This window comes from Condylura cristata, unplaced genomic scaffold (assembly GCF_000260355.1).
Source record: "Condylura cristata isolate star-nosed mole 26May11 unplaced genomic scaffold, ConCri1.0 scaffold00017, whole genome shotgun sequence".
In the NCBI taxonomy this organism is placed as follows: domain Eukaryota; kingdom Metazoa; phylum Chordata; class Mammalia; order Eulipotyphla; family Talpidae; genus Condylura; species Condylura cristata.
In genome coordinates, this window is record NW_004567118.1 from 3,169,647 (window position 1) to 3,184,599 (window position 14,953).

A 14,953-nucleotide genomic window follows, 5' to 3' on the forward strand; every position below is an offset into this window, starting at 1 on the left:
CCAGAACACGTGCTCCATTTCCTCACAGCTCCCCACCACAGGGCTGCCCTCTTGGGAAAGGCTAGCAGCAGCACTTTATTCTGCCCTCAGCTACCCGCAGCCCCGGAGGTGCGCGGTGCGGGTGCGGCCAGTGCCACTCGGTGCTGAGCTGCCGGCTTCTCCCGCGGCCGTGGGCAGAGACCGCTGGCTGCCGCTGCTTGTCCATCCTCCCTGTCCCCGCGAACCCCAAGAGGAGAAAGTGGCAAGCCTTGACCACCGCCGCCTCCCTCTCACTCCCAGACGCACGCGTCGTCAGAATGTCGAACTCTGTGGTATGTGCGGGGTTTTGTAGGGGGGAGACTGACTATAACTTAAAACGGAAGTATACTTTTTATAACTTTTCTTTTTAAGACTTTGTGAAATTATTTCAGATACATATTTTAGTGTCAAGGCAGATTAGTACTTAGCCACCAAAAATAGTATTGTGTACAATTTGGGGCAGTCACAACGTTGTGTATTTTATGTTACAATAAAGGTTTCCTCGGAAGGAACAATGCTGAGTCCTGTGTTTGGTTTGGTTTGGTCTGGTCTTTGCAGTCTGCTGGTGGGAAAAGGCAGTTTCTGGCAGGGAAGTCTGACAGTCTTGAGGGGCCGGGCGGGGGCACCGCTTACCTCCTGGCTCCTGGGTTTGGAAATTAGGAGGATAATCTTTACCTCCCAGCCTCTGGCGCCACACTCTCCATGTTCTGAAGCTCCCCCCCCGAAGTTCACATTTTTAGAGTGCTGCCTCAAGCCAGGTATTGTCTGTGGAATGAGAAATTGTCCCTGTCGGGACAGGGACAGGGAGCCCACGGCCAGGATGACAGGATGTCAGTACATGCCCTGTTAAAACTACCCCGAGTTCCTTGTTAAACACAAAGGCACATTGCCAAACAGGAGTCCTTAAACAATAGCTGGCAAGCAATAATTAAGAAAGGACAAGGCCTTCGTCCAGGCAAAGATATGGACTTGGACACAGCTGGAGTGAGGGGGGATTTGTGGGTCTCAGTTCCAGGGCGCATTACAATTTTCTGGGGAGATGGCTGAGCCCACCCCGTTTTTGTCAGTAGACCTGGGGGGAAGCCCAGTGTACACCTCTACCAAGTTCCCAGGTGACAGGCCCAAGGAACACCTTTGAGGAGGACTGTGCTGGTGATGAGGCTGCAAGGGCGGCAGGGGTCGCGGGCCGGCCTAAGCGTGAGAGCTTCACCCAAGCGTGAGGGCGCGTGATGGCACAGGATAAAGCCTTCAGCCAGGACCGTGACTAGACTTTCACTGAAAAAAACACGATACAGACAGTGTGTGGTTTGGGTTGACCAGAGCAAAGCGGGAGGCCAGGAGCAGCTGGAAGGGTGCATCCACAGTCCTGGCTGAGGGGACGAGGGCTCGACTAGGCACCGAACGTCGCCTTGAGCATCACGTTTAGACCTGGTGACAGTGCTGGAGAGCAGGGCTGGAGTCTGGAATGATTCTGTTCTCTGAAGGGAAATGACTGGGAGAGAGACTTCTCAGTAAGATGGCGGAGGAAGGCCTGGGAAGGGGAGCAGGCTGAGGGGAAGCTTCTGGTAAGGATCTAGATAAGCTGATGGTGTCCAGGTAGACATGAGGTCATGAAACCTCAGAGAACGGTCAGGCGGAGACCACGGGATGCAGAGGGAGGCAGCTGGGCTGTGCGTGTTCAGGTGATGCTGAAACCAGAGATGAGCATGAATGTTTGAAGAAAGGTGAGAAAGGGAACTGAGGAAAGGACATGGGGAGATGCATTTTTTTTTTTTTGGTAGGGGGGAGATACATTTTTAAGGGGCTGCAGCTAGAAAGAGCTTATGAAGGGCGATGTAAGACAGAAAGGCAGGAGAGCAATGAAGAGCGCAGTGTCTCTGAAGCCTCAGGAAGGGCAGCAGTGTCAGAACCGGAGCCCAGAGGGCCTGGGAGTACCATTGGCTTTGGCACTCAGGACAGTTGATGACCTTGGTGTGAAGTGGTAGGGGCACTCGGCAGGCTGCTGAGCACTGGAGATGGAAGTGCACTTCTGTGAGGCAGGCTCCCGGCCCTCCCCAGGCCCCCACTCTGGGGCAACTGGTGAAGATTGTTATTACTCTTTTTAAGAGTGTGGCCTTTGAGCTCACACCCACTCCCTCCTGCCTCCCAGCTCATGAGGACGGAACCTCTCCAGGCCAGTGACGTCCAGAACACGTGCTCCGTTTCCTCACAGCTCCCCACCACAGGGCTGCCCTCTTGGGAAAGGCTAGCAGCAGCACTTTATTCTGCCCTCAGCTACCTGTACTTGAGCATAAGTTCTGGGCATTTCAGGTGAGAGGTGGACTCTCTCCTGCTCAGTCTCCACTTGTGGGATGAACACTCTACCTCAGGCCTGATGCTGAGAATCCAGGGACAATTACTGCCTGTATTCAGACTCCTAAGGTGTTCCACAGTGGAAGAGGCAGATCAAGAAAGCTTGAGGCTACTGTCTGCACTCAGTGCCTATCCAGCACTCAGCTCTTGTGTGTGAGCACATCACACAGAAGTGGGGCATTAGTCCCTGTGCAACACCAGGGTCATGGCAGAAGTTTTTCCCCAAAGGGCAGAGGCAAACTGTAGACCAGAGAGCTTCATCTCTGTCCTCAAAGGAACGGGCTTCATTTGCAAGAGAAGCTCAAGCTTAAGTGTACTCTCACACACAGTGGAAGTTGTGTGAAAAGCAACTGGCAACAAGACAATAGCTTCAGTAGAAATGGAAAGAGGTAACTAGTTATTTTGCTAGAGAGAAAAGGGGAAGAGAGACAGCTGGGAGGACTCTTGGGCTCAGAACAAATTTCAAACACTGCCCTTGAAACTATCCCTTCAAAGAAGGCAGAATTTGATTGGGTCAGTTTGTGGAACAATCTATTCCTCAGGACATTATTGGGGAAAAACACAGCAGTCAACAATTCATGTAGCTTAACTGCTGGGTGTGATCAGGGAAAGAAACAGAGATCTGTGAAAATCATTCTTGTGCTAGGGTAACTACAGGCCTACTCACATCTGTAACCCTTTGGGGAGCAATCTTAGAGACCTCATCTTGTATGGGGCTCGGCAGTGGGAACAGATTCACAAGCTTACACTAACCCGTTCCTTACACTACCCAAGTAAGTCCTTAGGAATCACCTCAGTGTTATTCACAATGGCCAAAAGGTGGAAACAGCACAAATGTCCATGAAAAGACGGATAGAATGTGTAGTATACACTGGAATATTATTCAGCCACAAGAAGGAAAAATTCTGGCGCATGCATATACCATGTGGGTGAATCTTGAAGACATTATGGAACTAAGACACAGAGGACAGGGGCTTCCCTGGTGGCCCAACAGGTTAATGCGCAGCACTGTGAAGCTGTCTGTAGCTCCTTCAGTGTGAGTTTGATCCCCGGCCAGGGAGCTGACCCACATGGCGCAGTAAAACTCTCCTGTCTTCTTGCCCGCTGCTCACTTCAGCAGTGTGTTTCAGTCAGGTCATCTGTTCTGCTCCCCATTCTGTCTGGTGAATACTCTAACCCCCAGCATGTCTGGCCTGTACCCCAGTTCTTGTATGCATAAATAAATAAATCTTTTAAAAAAGAGAGAGAGAGAGAATGAGAGACAGAGGACAAATTTGTATGCTCCTCCCTATATAAGGTACTAGAGTAGTGAAGTGTATCCAGGCAAAAGACAGAATGGTAGTCGCCAGCAGCCGAGGGCAGGAAGGGTGGGGAGTTACTCTACAGAGGCTAGGTTTCAGTGTGGAAAGAAGAGTTTTGGAGATGGATGGTGGTGATGTTTCCACAATGTAAATGTACATAATACCGCTGAAGTAGGTACCAAAATATATATATTTTTTTATAAAATGAATCAAAGACCTAGTCAAGATTATAAAATTCCTAGAGGAAAATATAGAGATAAATCTTCATGACCTTAATTTTGGCAATGAATTCTTAGATATGACAAAAACACAAGCAACAAAAGAAATAAAAATAAACAATTGAATTTTAAAATTAGAAATGTGCTTCAAGAACCACTGCTAAGAGAAGGAAAACAAGACACTCACAGAATGGCAGAAAATATTTGCAGATCCTATTATCTGATCAGGGACTTGTATGTCAAATATACTAAGAGCTCTTTTTTTTTTTTAAGATTTATTTACGCATACAGAGCTGGGGTGCAGGTGGTAAGAGAATTCACCAGAGATAGAGTGAGGAATAGAATATTTGGATTGACCAAAATACAATGCTGAGGGGAGCCGCGGTTGAGACAAGAGAGGTCTGCTGTGCCAGGTGGGTCAGCTCATGGATAATGTAAAATGCAGTGGCGGTGGATAGCTTCATGGTGCTGTGCTTTAAGCCCTTGCACCACCAAGGAGGGCCCCACAAAGAATTCTTACAACTCAATAATGACAAGACAAATAACACAGTTTAAAAATGGGAAGAGGCCTGACAGGACATTTCTCCAAAGTTTGTTTACAAGTAATTCATGAACACAGGGAAAGACGCACACCATCATTAGTCATCAGGAAAATGCACGTGCACATTTTCACTGACTCAAGACAATCAACACCCCACTAGAGTGGCGATCATCAAAGGCTCAGGCAATAACAAGTATTGTCAAGGATATAGAAAGATGGGAACCCTCATACACTGCTGGTAGAGATGTATTAATAAAAGAGTGCAGTCACTTTGGAAATTAGTTTAGCTGTTCCTAAACCAGCTAAAGAATAGTACACAGCCCAGCCATTCTGCCCTGCCATTGCATTCCATTTTTATGAAAGAAAAACAAAAACGTATCTACTGAAGAACTTGTGCATAAAAAACTCATGACATTATACATGATCGCCAAAAGGCAGAAGTGATCCAAATGTTCATCCTAGGCAAATGGATTAACAAATGTGGTGTGTATAGCCATTTGATGGAATATTACTTGGCAGGTAAAAGGAGTGAAATACTGACTACTGCACAGAAGAACCTTGAAAACATTATGCTAAGTGAAAGAAACCAGACATAAAATACCCCATTTATAGAAAATGTCCAAAATAGTTAGAGCTATAGAGGCAGAAAGTTGATTTGTGGCAACAAAGTCAGGGTGGGCTAGAAGGAGATTTGGAAGGGGGTAGGATATTACACTTTTGAGGTGAGGAAAATGTTATGAAGATGACTGTTGGCTTTGTGGGGAGGGTAGGAGGGAGGAATTTTAGTGCAAGCAAGGCTGGGTAGACAGTAGAAGAACCCCATTCTAGAGCACAGCTTCTCAAACTTTTCAGTAGGAGGGTGCGAACCCGACTTTAATGGGCTTCTTGCACCAAGTTGCAAGACGACCTCCTGTCATACTGATAGGAGTTTGCCTCTCCTTGGGACAAAGCCAAGAAAATAAACAGACAGTGGACCCGTGGTCTAGGTCAAGTTTGGATGAACCGCTTGTAACAACTGCTGCTGTTAGGACCTCTTACTTGAAGACAAGGCATCGCTGACCTTGGTAACATGGAGGTAGAGCATTACATCTGCGTGCCCACACAAGGGCACGAAGTTCATTTCTGGTTTTGCATCATCCTTGCCAGGGACGTACAATACTTTCTGGCTGAATGCTTGGTCAATAATAATCGTGTCTTCTTGACTACCTTGGTGGAGAGGATTTCTGGATTAGAAGAAAACTATGCCTGTTAACAGTACTCAAGCTTGCCCAGCTCTAGGGTAGTGTACATGCCACCCCAGCTCAAGCTGCTTCTGGGGTGCTCTTGCCCTCCTTCAGCTTTCTCTTCCTTCACCCGCAGGAGCTTGAGGCCCACGCTCCTCTGGCTCACCAGGCGCTGGGGCCCTTAGGCGCCTGCCCCTTTAAGAGCACCCCGGCTCCTCCCTCCCTGTGACAGGACTTCCCGTCTGGACTCAGCCCTTTAAAGTCATGGCTCCTTCCTCCTGACCTGCTCTGTCCCGAGACCCGAGCGTCCAGGACCCTGGGTGGACTGTGAGGGGATCTCTGAGGAGAGCAGAGTTTCCCACCACTTCCCCTCTGTTTCTGGGGTCATGTGGAGCAGGGGACCACTGCTCGGGGCTCAGGAAGGCCATAGAGCCGGGTCGGGTGGCTCCCGGGAGGAAGTGGACAAGACAAGCCTTCCGTTAAGCAGCCGCCGTGTGCCAGGGCCTGTGCCTAGGCCTTGCTGGACCCTGGCGCTGGGGGGTGTCATCATTCCCATTACAGAGCAGAGGCAGAGCACGGAGCAGCTGGCTGATTCCCCTGGGCCAGACAGCCGCAAGGGCCAGGGCCAGCATCCGGGCTCAGGTCAGTGTGATTCCGGAGCTTTGGGTCCTGGCTTCTTCCCAAACTTCCTTTTCCCTCGGTTGCCCTGTGTGCAGGAGGGGCCGGGGGTGGGGTGGGGGGCAGGGAGAGGCCATCGCCTCTCCCCCTAGTACCAGCACCCGGCTCCCTTCCTCCTCCCAGGACCTGCCTAGAGATGCTGCTGCTGCTGTCCCTGCTGCTGTCCCTGCTGCTGTCCCTGCTGCTGCTGCTGCTGCTGCCACCGCCGCTCCTGCTGAGGCGCTGGCCGTTGCCGGATGCCAGGCCGTCCTGGCTTGCCCGCCTCCAGCACCGTGCGGCATGGGGCGCCCTGGGCTGGGCAGCCGCCTGGCAGCAGCGGAGGCTGGAGCAGAGCACCCTGCACGCAGGCCAGAGCCAGCAGCAGGCCCTGAGGTGGTGTCTGCAGGGAGGAGCCCGGGGTCCCCGTTGTCCCCTCATGGGGAGCACAGGTGTGTTTCCAGGGTGTCGGGAGGTGGCCCAAAGAGACAGCCCACAGGACAGTGAGATTCCAGCTCCTGCTCCCCTGGGCCCAGACACCAGATTGTCTCAGATGGGTTTTCCCAGCCAGGCCCTGATAGCCCCCCAACTCCCAGGTTTATTCTGGGTTCCTTCCCTATGGGTCTCAGCAGTCTGGCCTGAGATTCTTGGGAAACTGGGGTGTCTCTGGTGCCACAGACATGAACACCTTCAGGAGTCACCTCCCTCTGACGGAGACCAGCCAGGCCCAGGAGGGAGAAAGGCAGGGGCAGCTCCTGTCCCCCAGCGTAACCCAGTACCATGGGGAGGCCGCTCTGCAGGTAAACTGAGGCCGTGGGAGCCCAGCCCACCAGAGACCCCTACTGTAGCCAAACCCACCCATCACAGAGGACGAAGAAACCCCAGCTCAGGCCAGCGCCTCTCCTCTCTCGGCAGGCCACCCTGCTGGGCCTGGAGGCCCTCCGCAAGGCCTACCCCGAAGCGCTGGCTCCTGGAGGCACTGCCCGCGTGACTCCCACCTCCCCCTGGCCCTGCCCCCTCCCCTGGCCTTGCCAAGCTCTGGCCCAGGTGAGCCCCCCTGGGGCCCAGGACGCCAGGTCCCTGCTGCTGGAGGCACTGAGGCGCCCAGGGCTGCGGGCTCTGGAAGCCGGGACAGCAGCTGAACTCCTGGATGTCTTCTTGGGCCTGGAGGCCGACGGTGAAGAGCTGGCTGAGGCCATCGCTGCCGGGAGCCCAGGCGTGCCCCTCCCCAGGCGGGCAGCTGACCTGAGGGAGACTCTCGAGCAGGGGCCCCGAGGACTGGCCCTCCGGCTCTGGCCCAAGCTGCAGGTGGTGGTGACCTTGGATGCAGGAGGCCAAGCCGAGGCGGCGGCGGCCCTGGAGGCCCTGTGGTGCCAAGGCCTGGCCTTCTTCTCGCCTGCTTACGTGGCCGCCGGAGGTCAGCAAGAGTCCTCGTGAAGTCGTGAGCTGGGTCAGGGGGCAGGTTTGAGCCCTACATTATCTTATCTTCCCCTACGTGTCCCCCCACGGTCCCCCACTCAGCGGTCCGTCTCACGGATGAAGAGGCTGGGGTTCTTAGAGGTTACGTACCACCTGCACAAATTCACACAGCACCGCACTTACCCCCAGTTCTTGGGGTCACTGTCTTTCCACTTAGGACCTTGGAGGCAGTGGGCTGCGCCTGGGGCAGCCAGGAGGGACGGGTGGAAGGGCAGCAGTGAGTCAGATGCCCAGAGGCTGGCGCCTAGAGCCCGGGAGGGGCTGCCGCCTGGCAGCCGCAGCGGCACCCCAGGTGAGGCGGCCGCTTGCTCCCCACAGGAGTGTTGGGCCTGAACCTGTGGCCAGAGCAGCCCCGCGGCCTCTACCTGCTGCCTCCCGGGGCTCCCTTTCTGGAGCTGCTCCAAGTCACGAAAGGAGCCCGGGAAGAGGCTGCCCCCACCGTTCTGCTAGCCGAAGCCCAGCAGGGCAAAGAGTACGAGCTGGTGCTGACCGACCGTGCCAGCCTCACCAGGTGATCACCACCTCCCTCCCCGGCCCGCCCCTGGGGTCTTCTACAGGCTTTTGAGGCCCAGGGTCAGGATGGGCCCCTGGGCCTGGCCTCACCCCGCTCCACCCCACCAGGTGCCGCCTGGGTGACGTGGTCCAGGTGGTGGGTGCCTACAACCAGTGCCCAGTGGTCAGGTTCATCCGCAGGTAGGTGACCCCTGAGTGGCCGAGGGACTGGCGCGGTGCCCTGGGCTCTCTGCCTCCCTGCCCCTCCTCCGCAGGCTGGGCCAGGCCCTGAGCGTGCGGGGAGAAGACACTGGAGAGGACACGTTCTCTGAGGCCCTGAGTCTGGCCGTGGGGCAGTGGCCAGGGGCCAAGCTGCTGGACCACAGCTGCACAGAGAGCAGCATTCTGGGTAGGCTCCTGCGTCGCCTCCTGGCCACGGGTACAGGGCTGCCCCTAGCCCATTCTGCTGGGAGACCGCAGGGAGGAGAAACCCAGCCGGTGCTGCTCCCCACGTTAGCCCCCACCCCTCCCCCTGCAGCGTGCCCTTCCTGTCCTGGCCTGCCGTCAGGCTCTGGGGTCCTCTCCAGTTACCCTGCTCCCCACAAAGAAGCTCCTTTCCCCTGGACCTCAGCTCGGAGCAGAGCTGAGGGGGCAGAGGGCGCTGGCAGCCGCCCCTCCCCCACTCACACGGGCACGGGCTTGGTCTGCAGATTCCTCCGAGGGCTCTGCGCCCCACTATGAGGTGTTTGTGGCTCTGAAGGGGCTGAGAAACCTGTCAGAGCAAAACCGAGACAAGGTAAAGAGGGGCTCCGTCCAACTGCGTGCCCCAAGTGCGTGCTGGGGTGCCTCAGGGGAGCGGGGTCGGAGGGAGGCGCTCTCGGGGCTCTGGGAAGGGAGGGGTGAACCCCACCAACACACGCGGGTACACATGAAACTCCACGCTTACCCTGGGCACAGCCGTGCGCCCCTCGGCCCACAGCAGGCCGCTGTGTGCCAGCCTCACGCAGGCCGTTCCGTTCCAGCTTGACCGCTGCCTCCAGGAAGTCTCTCCCCACTACAAGTCCCTGCGGTTCCGGGGCAGCGTGGGCCCCGCCAGAGTGCACCTGGTGGAGCAGGGGGCCTTCCGAGCGCTCCGGGAAGCCCTGGCAGCCGGCCCCGCAGCCCCCTTCCCTCCTGAGATGCCCCGGGTCCTTCGGCACAGGCACCTGGCCGGGGTCCTGCAGAGGCGGGTGGTGTCCTGAGCTGAGGGCCTGGTCACTGCCTGGTCCACCTCAGAGGTCCCCTCACTCTTTCCTCTGGGGCCTCTCTGGACGGGGAGCGCCTGGCCAGGGTGTCTGACTGTGTCACCGGACAGTGGCTCATCGAGCTGCTGCGCCTCGGGGAGGTCCCACCTGGCAGCACCCCCACTCTGCCTGTGAGGCTTCCAAGTAGAGATGCCAGCAGTGCCCTGCCTGGAGCCCCCTTGAGCTGCGGCAGAGACCCCACGTGCCAGCGGCTCCTGTGTCCGGCCCAGTGCACCAGGCAGGCCGGAAGTGACGGGACTTAACCCCAGTCGACAAGGAACAGGAGCCGGTGAATGCAGACCTCAGCTCCCCGCCCCTCGCGGCGTGAGACTGAAGGGGCCTTGGCACCGTCTGGCAGGTGCCCTGCAGTGCCCACAGCAGTAACCTGATTCTTATGGCTTCCTCCCACCCCCACTCCTATTGTGCTTTCTGGGATCACCTCCCAAATAAACCTCTTGCACCCAGATTCTCGTCTTGGGGTCTGTATGGGGGAAGTGTAGTGGTCCCATTTGCTCTGCTCTGGCCATAGTCAGGCCTACCCAGGCTCCCCTTTAGGTTCTAGGCACCAAGGCCTCCCCCACTCTCCACTCCGGGTGGGGGGAGGCCCCAGGTGTGTGTGCAGTCAGGGGCCCTTGGGGCTCCAACCATGGCCTAGGTCAACCCAGAAGTCACAGAACCCTCACGTCCTACCCTGCCCCGTCCCAAGCTGAACCTCTCGCTGGAGGGGCTGCCCCCCACTCCCCTTGACCAGGCTGAGCACTGATCCCTTTCTGGCCCGTGGGAGATGTACTTACTGCAAAGCGGCACAGCAGGAATCAACCCAGAATCTATCTGGGTTCACTGTTCCTCTACCCAGTGGAAAACTCAGGCCTTGTGGGGTTGTGGGGCGTGTCACGCCCTGCAGCTGCTCCTGGATAAAGCTGCACCTGTTCCCAACCAGTGGCCTAGTCTCACTCTGCCTCAATTACTTCTGGACTCTGTGTTACCACGGCCCCTGCCCCCAGCGGCACCCCCACTTTAGCCCAGGACCCTTCTTGCTGAAATCCTCCTGTGGGTCCCCTGTTGCCGACAGGATTCAGACCAATCAGCTAAGCAGATAGGAGCCACCTGGCCCTCGCTCACCTGTCCAGCCGCCGCCTCTCCCAGGCAGGCCTCGCCTCTGAGGCCCACACTCACCCGCAGAGGCCCCAGCACTCTCACCCCCAGTCTCTGCTGGGCTGGAGATGTCCGCTACAGAGTCCCAGGGGGCCAGGCCTGAGGTGAAGCCACTTTTATGCAGCGACTTTTCAGAGCTCTTCTCCCACTGAACCCACCTGCCAGTCACCTCCCACCCCGACATGGGAGCTCCCTGAGACCTGAGTCAGGTTCCATGCCCACTGCTGCCCACTGCCCGGGGCAGGGCCTGACCCAGCTCACGTGCCCGCAAGTCAGGCCCTGAATGTGAGACTTGGCAAGCAGTTGGCACGAGTCCGTGGCCCCAGAGGCTCACTGCCAGCTGTCCGTGGGAGGGGGCTCCGTCCTGCCCTCCGGGTACCCACCCAGAAGGAAGTCAGAGAGGTCAAAGGGCAGCCCCAGGTTTGGCTGCCTTCTCCTTGCTGCCCAGGCTGTTTTCAAGGTTTTCTCTCTTGGAGGCAGGTGGGAGGCGCAGAGAGTAGAAGGCAGCTAGGGGAGGGGAAGCTGGCTGGAAGAAGGCCCTGCTGCCCGACAGGGCCAGCAAGGAGAAGCAGTGGGGAGAAGCCTGCTACCAGGCCCCCCACCCCGAGGCTGTCGAGGACAGCCTCCTCTCCTGCCCCTAATTAGCAGCTGCCACCCCCCCATTGTCCCAGCCTAGCTAGCACCCAGCCAAGGTCTCTTTTGTGCTCCCAGATTCCTGGGTGCAAGGTGGCCTCATTAGTGCCCGGAGACCACCCCATCTCCAGGGAGCAAGCAGACAGACAAGGGGGGGGGCACAGGCACCGCGACCCAGCTGCAGCCTCGGGGCGCTCTGGCGGCCATTCCTCGGGCCCAGCCTGGAGACGGCCCTGCTGCGGAAAGCTAATCTTAGACTTGCCTTTGTCTGGACCCAGAGAGCACGCAAGCGCCCATCTCGGCCCCCCCATCTCAGAGCACTATAAACCCCGGGCCCCGCTGGCCAGTTATGGTCAGCAACTTGGACCACTGCAGACACCACCTTCCCTGGCTGGCCTCTCTGGGCTCCAGACGCCATGAAGCCCTCCTCCTCTAAGGTAAGACGCGGGCGTGGCAGGGGTGAAGAGAGTGCTTGCTGCAGGCTGGGAGGCAGAGGGCTCTCTTGGCCTTTCCCAGGGGGGCTCAGAGACAGGGGCCAGGGCCTTTGACCAGGAGTCCCTCTTGACAGGCTGTGCCCTATCCTCCAGAGGCCTCATGGTTCCTGGGCTGTATTAGGGGCTGTGTGTGCATCACTTGACCCTCCCACCAGCACCCCCTCCTGCCCCCCAATCCCTGCCCCCAGTTCACAGGGAAGGAAGCCGAGGTAGGAAATTGCTCCGCAGCCATTCACTGAGTTCAGTGCCCACTGCGAGGGGCAGCTGGACAAGACGATGTGGACCCTACCAGTCCGCGTTTTGCCCACCCTGGGCAGGGGGGTGACTAAACAGGGCCTGTGTCCCTGCGTGTACAAACTTCCAAAGCAGATAGACTCGGACACGCCCGTTCTTTGCGACATGATAAGCGCCTTAGTGGGGGTGTAAGGGACTGAGGTATCCAGAGGAGAGAGCCCTTCCAGGGCCTTCCTGGAGGAGGCCTGTGCCGGGCCTTACAGGCTGGGCAGGAACGGGAGCCACAGAAGCGCCTTCTCCAACAGAACCCTTCAGAGTTGAGCAGAGGCAGGAAAAGTAGGGCAGAGCGAGGAGGCGGTGTGCCAGCAGGAGGGGCCCAGCTGCGCAGGACCGGGGCGTAGGTGCGGAGGCGCGGCCAAAGGACCCCCAGCGCCCTGTCTCCCACCTCCCCAGGTTTCCTGGGCCGTCGTGACGCTGCTGCTGCTGCTGCTGCTGCCGCCCGCCCTCCTGTCGCCCTGGGCGGCCGCCCAGCCCCTGCCTGACTGCTGTCGCCAGAAGACGTGCTCCTGCCGCCTCTACGAGCTGCTGCACGGCGCAGGCAACCACGCGGCCGGCATCCTCACTCTGGGCAAGCGGCGGCCAGGGCCCCCGGGCCTCCAGGGCCGGCTGCAGCGCCTCCTGCAGGCCAACGGCAACCACGCGGCCGGCATCCTCACTCTGGGCAAGCGGCGGCCAGGGCCCCCGGGCCTCCAGGGCCGGCTGCAGCGCCTCCTGCAGGCCAACGGCAACCACGCGGCCGGCATCTTGACCATGGGCCGCCGCGCAGGCGCAGACCCAGCGCCGCGCCCCTGCACTGGGCGCCGTTGCCCCGCGGTGGCCGCGGCGTCGGTGGCGCCTGGGGGACCGCCCGGGGTCTGAGCCCTCGGTCGGGCCTCTCCTAGCTTGGCCCTCTCCCCGCTGCGCGCCTGATGTCAGCCCTCAGAAAAGCGGAAATAAAGACGAGCCTCCCGTAGTATGCTGTGTATGGCTGTACGTGCCGCCCCTCCGGGGGCTTGGAAGTCTGTGATCGCTAAAGAACCCGTGACTCTGGAAAGCCCTCTCTAGGGCACCCCAGCTTGGGCCTCCGAAATATTTTTGCAGGCGGAGGTCCCTGAACAAAGTCTCATGCCAGACCCTCGAGTGCTTAGGGAATGCATATATGCACGCTTGGGAGGCGGGAGAAGGTCACACAAGTCCCTCTGTGTCCCACTGGTCATTCTCGAGAACCTGAGAGAGAGACGGTGGGGGAGGGGGAGGAGCTGAAATTGCCCCCAAAAGACAGGGCATTTGAGGTTCATCCAGGGAGATGGCAATGTGATGCAAGGTGCCGCGTAATGGGAGCCAGCAGCGAGGATGGGGGTGGTGGGTGACAGGAGGAGGTGGTGAGGTTCACACAGTCAGGATTGTGCAGGACTTTTGTTCAGGGACCTCTGCATCCAAGCCCGACTTCGCCTTCCACTCAGTAGGTAGCTTGGAATCACCAGTGGTTCTTAAGCAGAGATGGGGAGAGATTTTACTGCAACTTTAGGCAAATACCTAATATAAGTGGAATTGTGCCCCAGCACTTCAGAATGTGACATTACTGGGAAATAGGGTCATTGAAAATGTAGTTAAGATGAGGTCCCCCTACTGGTGTTGGGGGTGGCAACCCAATATGAATAGTGTTAATATAAAGAGGGGGACTTTATTACTCAGCAATCAAAAAAGACAAACCTATGCCTTTTGCAGCAACATGGATGGAGCTGGAAGGGATCAGGCTTAGCAGTGAAATAAGCCAGAAAGAAAAAGAAAAATACCAGTTTCCCTCATAGCAGGAGCGTAAGGGATCCAGGGAGAGGGGAAGCAATTGTAATAAAGAAAAAGTGAAAAACAACGAACAACTATATACCAAAGACATTTTACGGGGCGGGAAGTGGGAAGTGGGGAGGGGATTAAAAATGGGGTGGGAAATGTTCACAGGACTATGGTGATGGCACACAGGTGACTTGGTGGTGGGAAGTCCATGGGGATTACACCCGAGATGGAAAATTGAACAAATGAAGAATGATGTAAAAATGAATAAATAAATAAAAGAGGGAGACTTTGGACACAGAAATGCACATGGGAAGAACTTGTGGGACCCTGAAGGCAGACGTGGGGTGATGCAGCTATAAACCAAGGAACACCAAAGCTTGCCAGCAATCCACAGAAGTTAGAAGAGAGATGGAGCCGTTTCTCCCTCCTGGCCTTCAGGAGGCACTAACCCTGCTATTATCATCTTGATCTTGGACTTGTAACCTCCAAAACTGAGACAAGTGAATTTCTGTTGCTTAAGCCATCCACATTGTGATGCTTTTTATTACAGCCCTAGGAAATGAATGTAACACCCAGAAGTAGAGATACAGAAAGGCCAGGTACTTTTCAACAATCTTCATCCCCTGTGTGCAGGGCTTAGGCCCTGAGGGTGAGCCACAGAAGCCAGGCTTGCCCTCTCTAGCACCCATTTTTCTGTATCACTGACATTAGCTGTTTTAGTCCAGAAAGCAGCACCTTTAACCACTGCACTCAGCTGCCCCAGTAACTTTCTGCTTCTATTGTTGGAAAGGTCTGTGTCTGATTTCCCTGGGTCCTACTTGCTGCTGCACTGATTCTATCTTAGAGGAGAAGGAGCTCAAAGCCCACCAGAGATCTGCAAAGGGTCACTCTGCCCACCTTTCTTGGTCCCAAACTTGCTTCCAGCTTCTCTTCCACTTGATTGGCACCTAAGAGAAGGAGAATTACAATATAGCAAGAGAATGGGAAAAGGGAGAAGAGTTACATATTTTTGTGCCTTCCTGCCCTCCCCCCACACACCCCCC

The 14,953-nt window shown here is 56.7% G+C and overlaps 2 protein-coding genes across 2 annotated transcripts; both read left to right on the plus strand.

Moving 5' to 3' along the window:
- The first annotated feature begins 5,906 nt into the window (after positions 1-5,906).
- GHDC (GH3 domain containing) lies at positions 5,907-10,027 on the plus strand. Its single transcript, XM_012726667.1, has 8 exons — positions 5,907-6,295; positions 6,986-7,107; positions 7,223-7,724; positions 8,105-8,297; positions 8,408-8,479; positions 8,554-8,687; positions 8,989-9,074; positions 9,301-10,027. The coding sequence occupies exons 1-8, from the start codon at positions 6,040-6,042 to the stop codon at positions 9,517-9,519; spliced, it is 1,584 nt and encodes a 527-aa protein (XP_012582121.1). The 5' UTR covers positions 5,907-6,039; the 3' UTR covers positions 9,520-10,027.
- A 1,738-nt stretch (positions 10,028-11,765) lies between these two features.
- Positions 11,766-12,995, plus strand: HCRT (hypocretin (orexin) neuropeptide precursor). The gene is made up of 2 exons (XM_012726034.1): positions 11,766-11,786; positions 12,531-12,995. The coding sequence occupies exons 1-2, from the start codon at positions 11,766-11,768 to the stop codon at positions 12,993-12,995; spliced, it is 486 nt and encodes a 161-aa protein (XP_012581488.1).
- Positions 12,996-14,953: the final 1,958 nt, after the last annotated feature.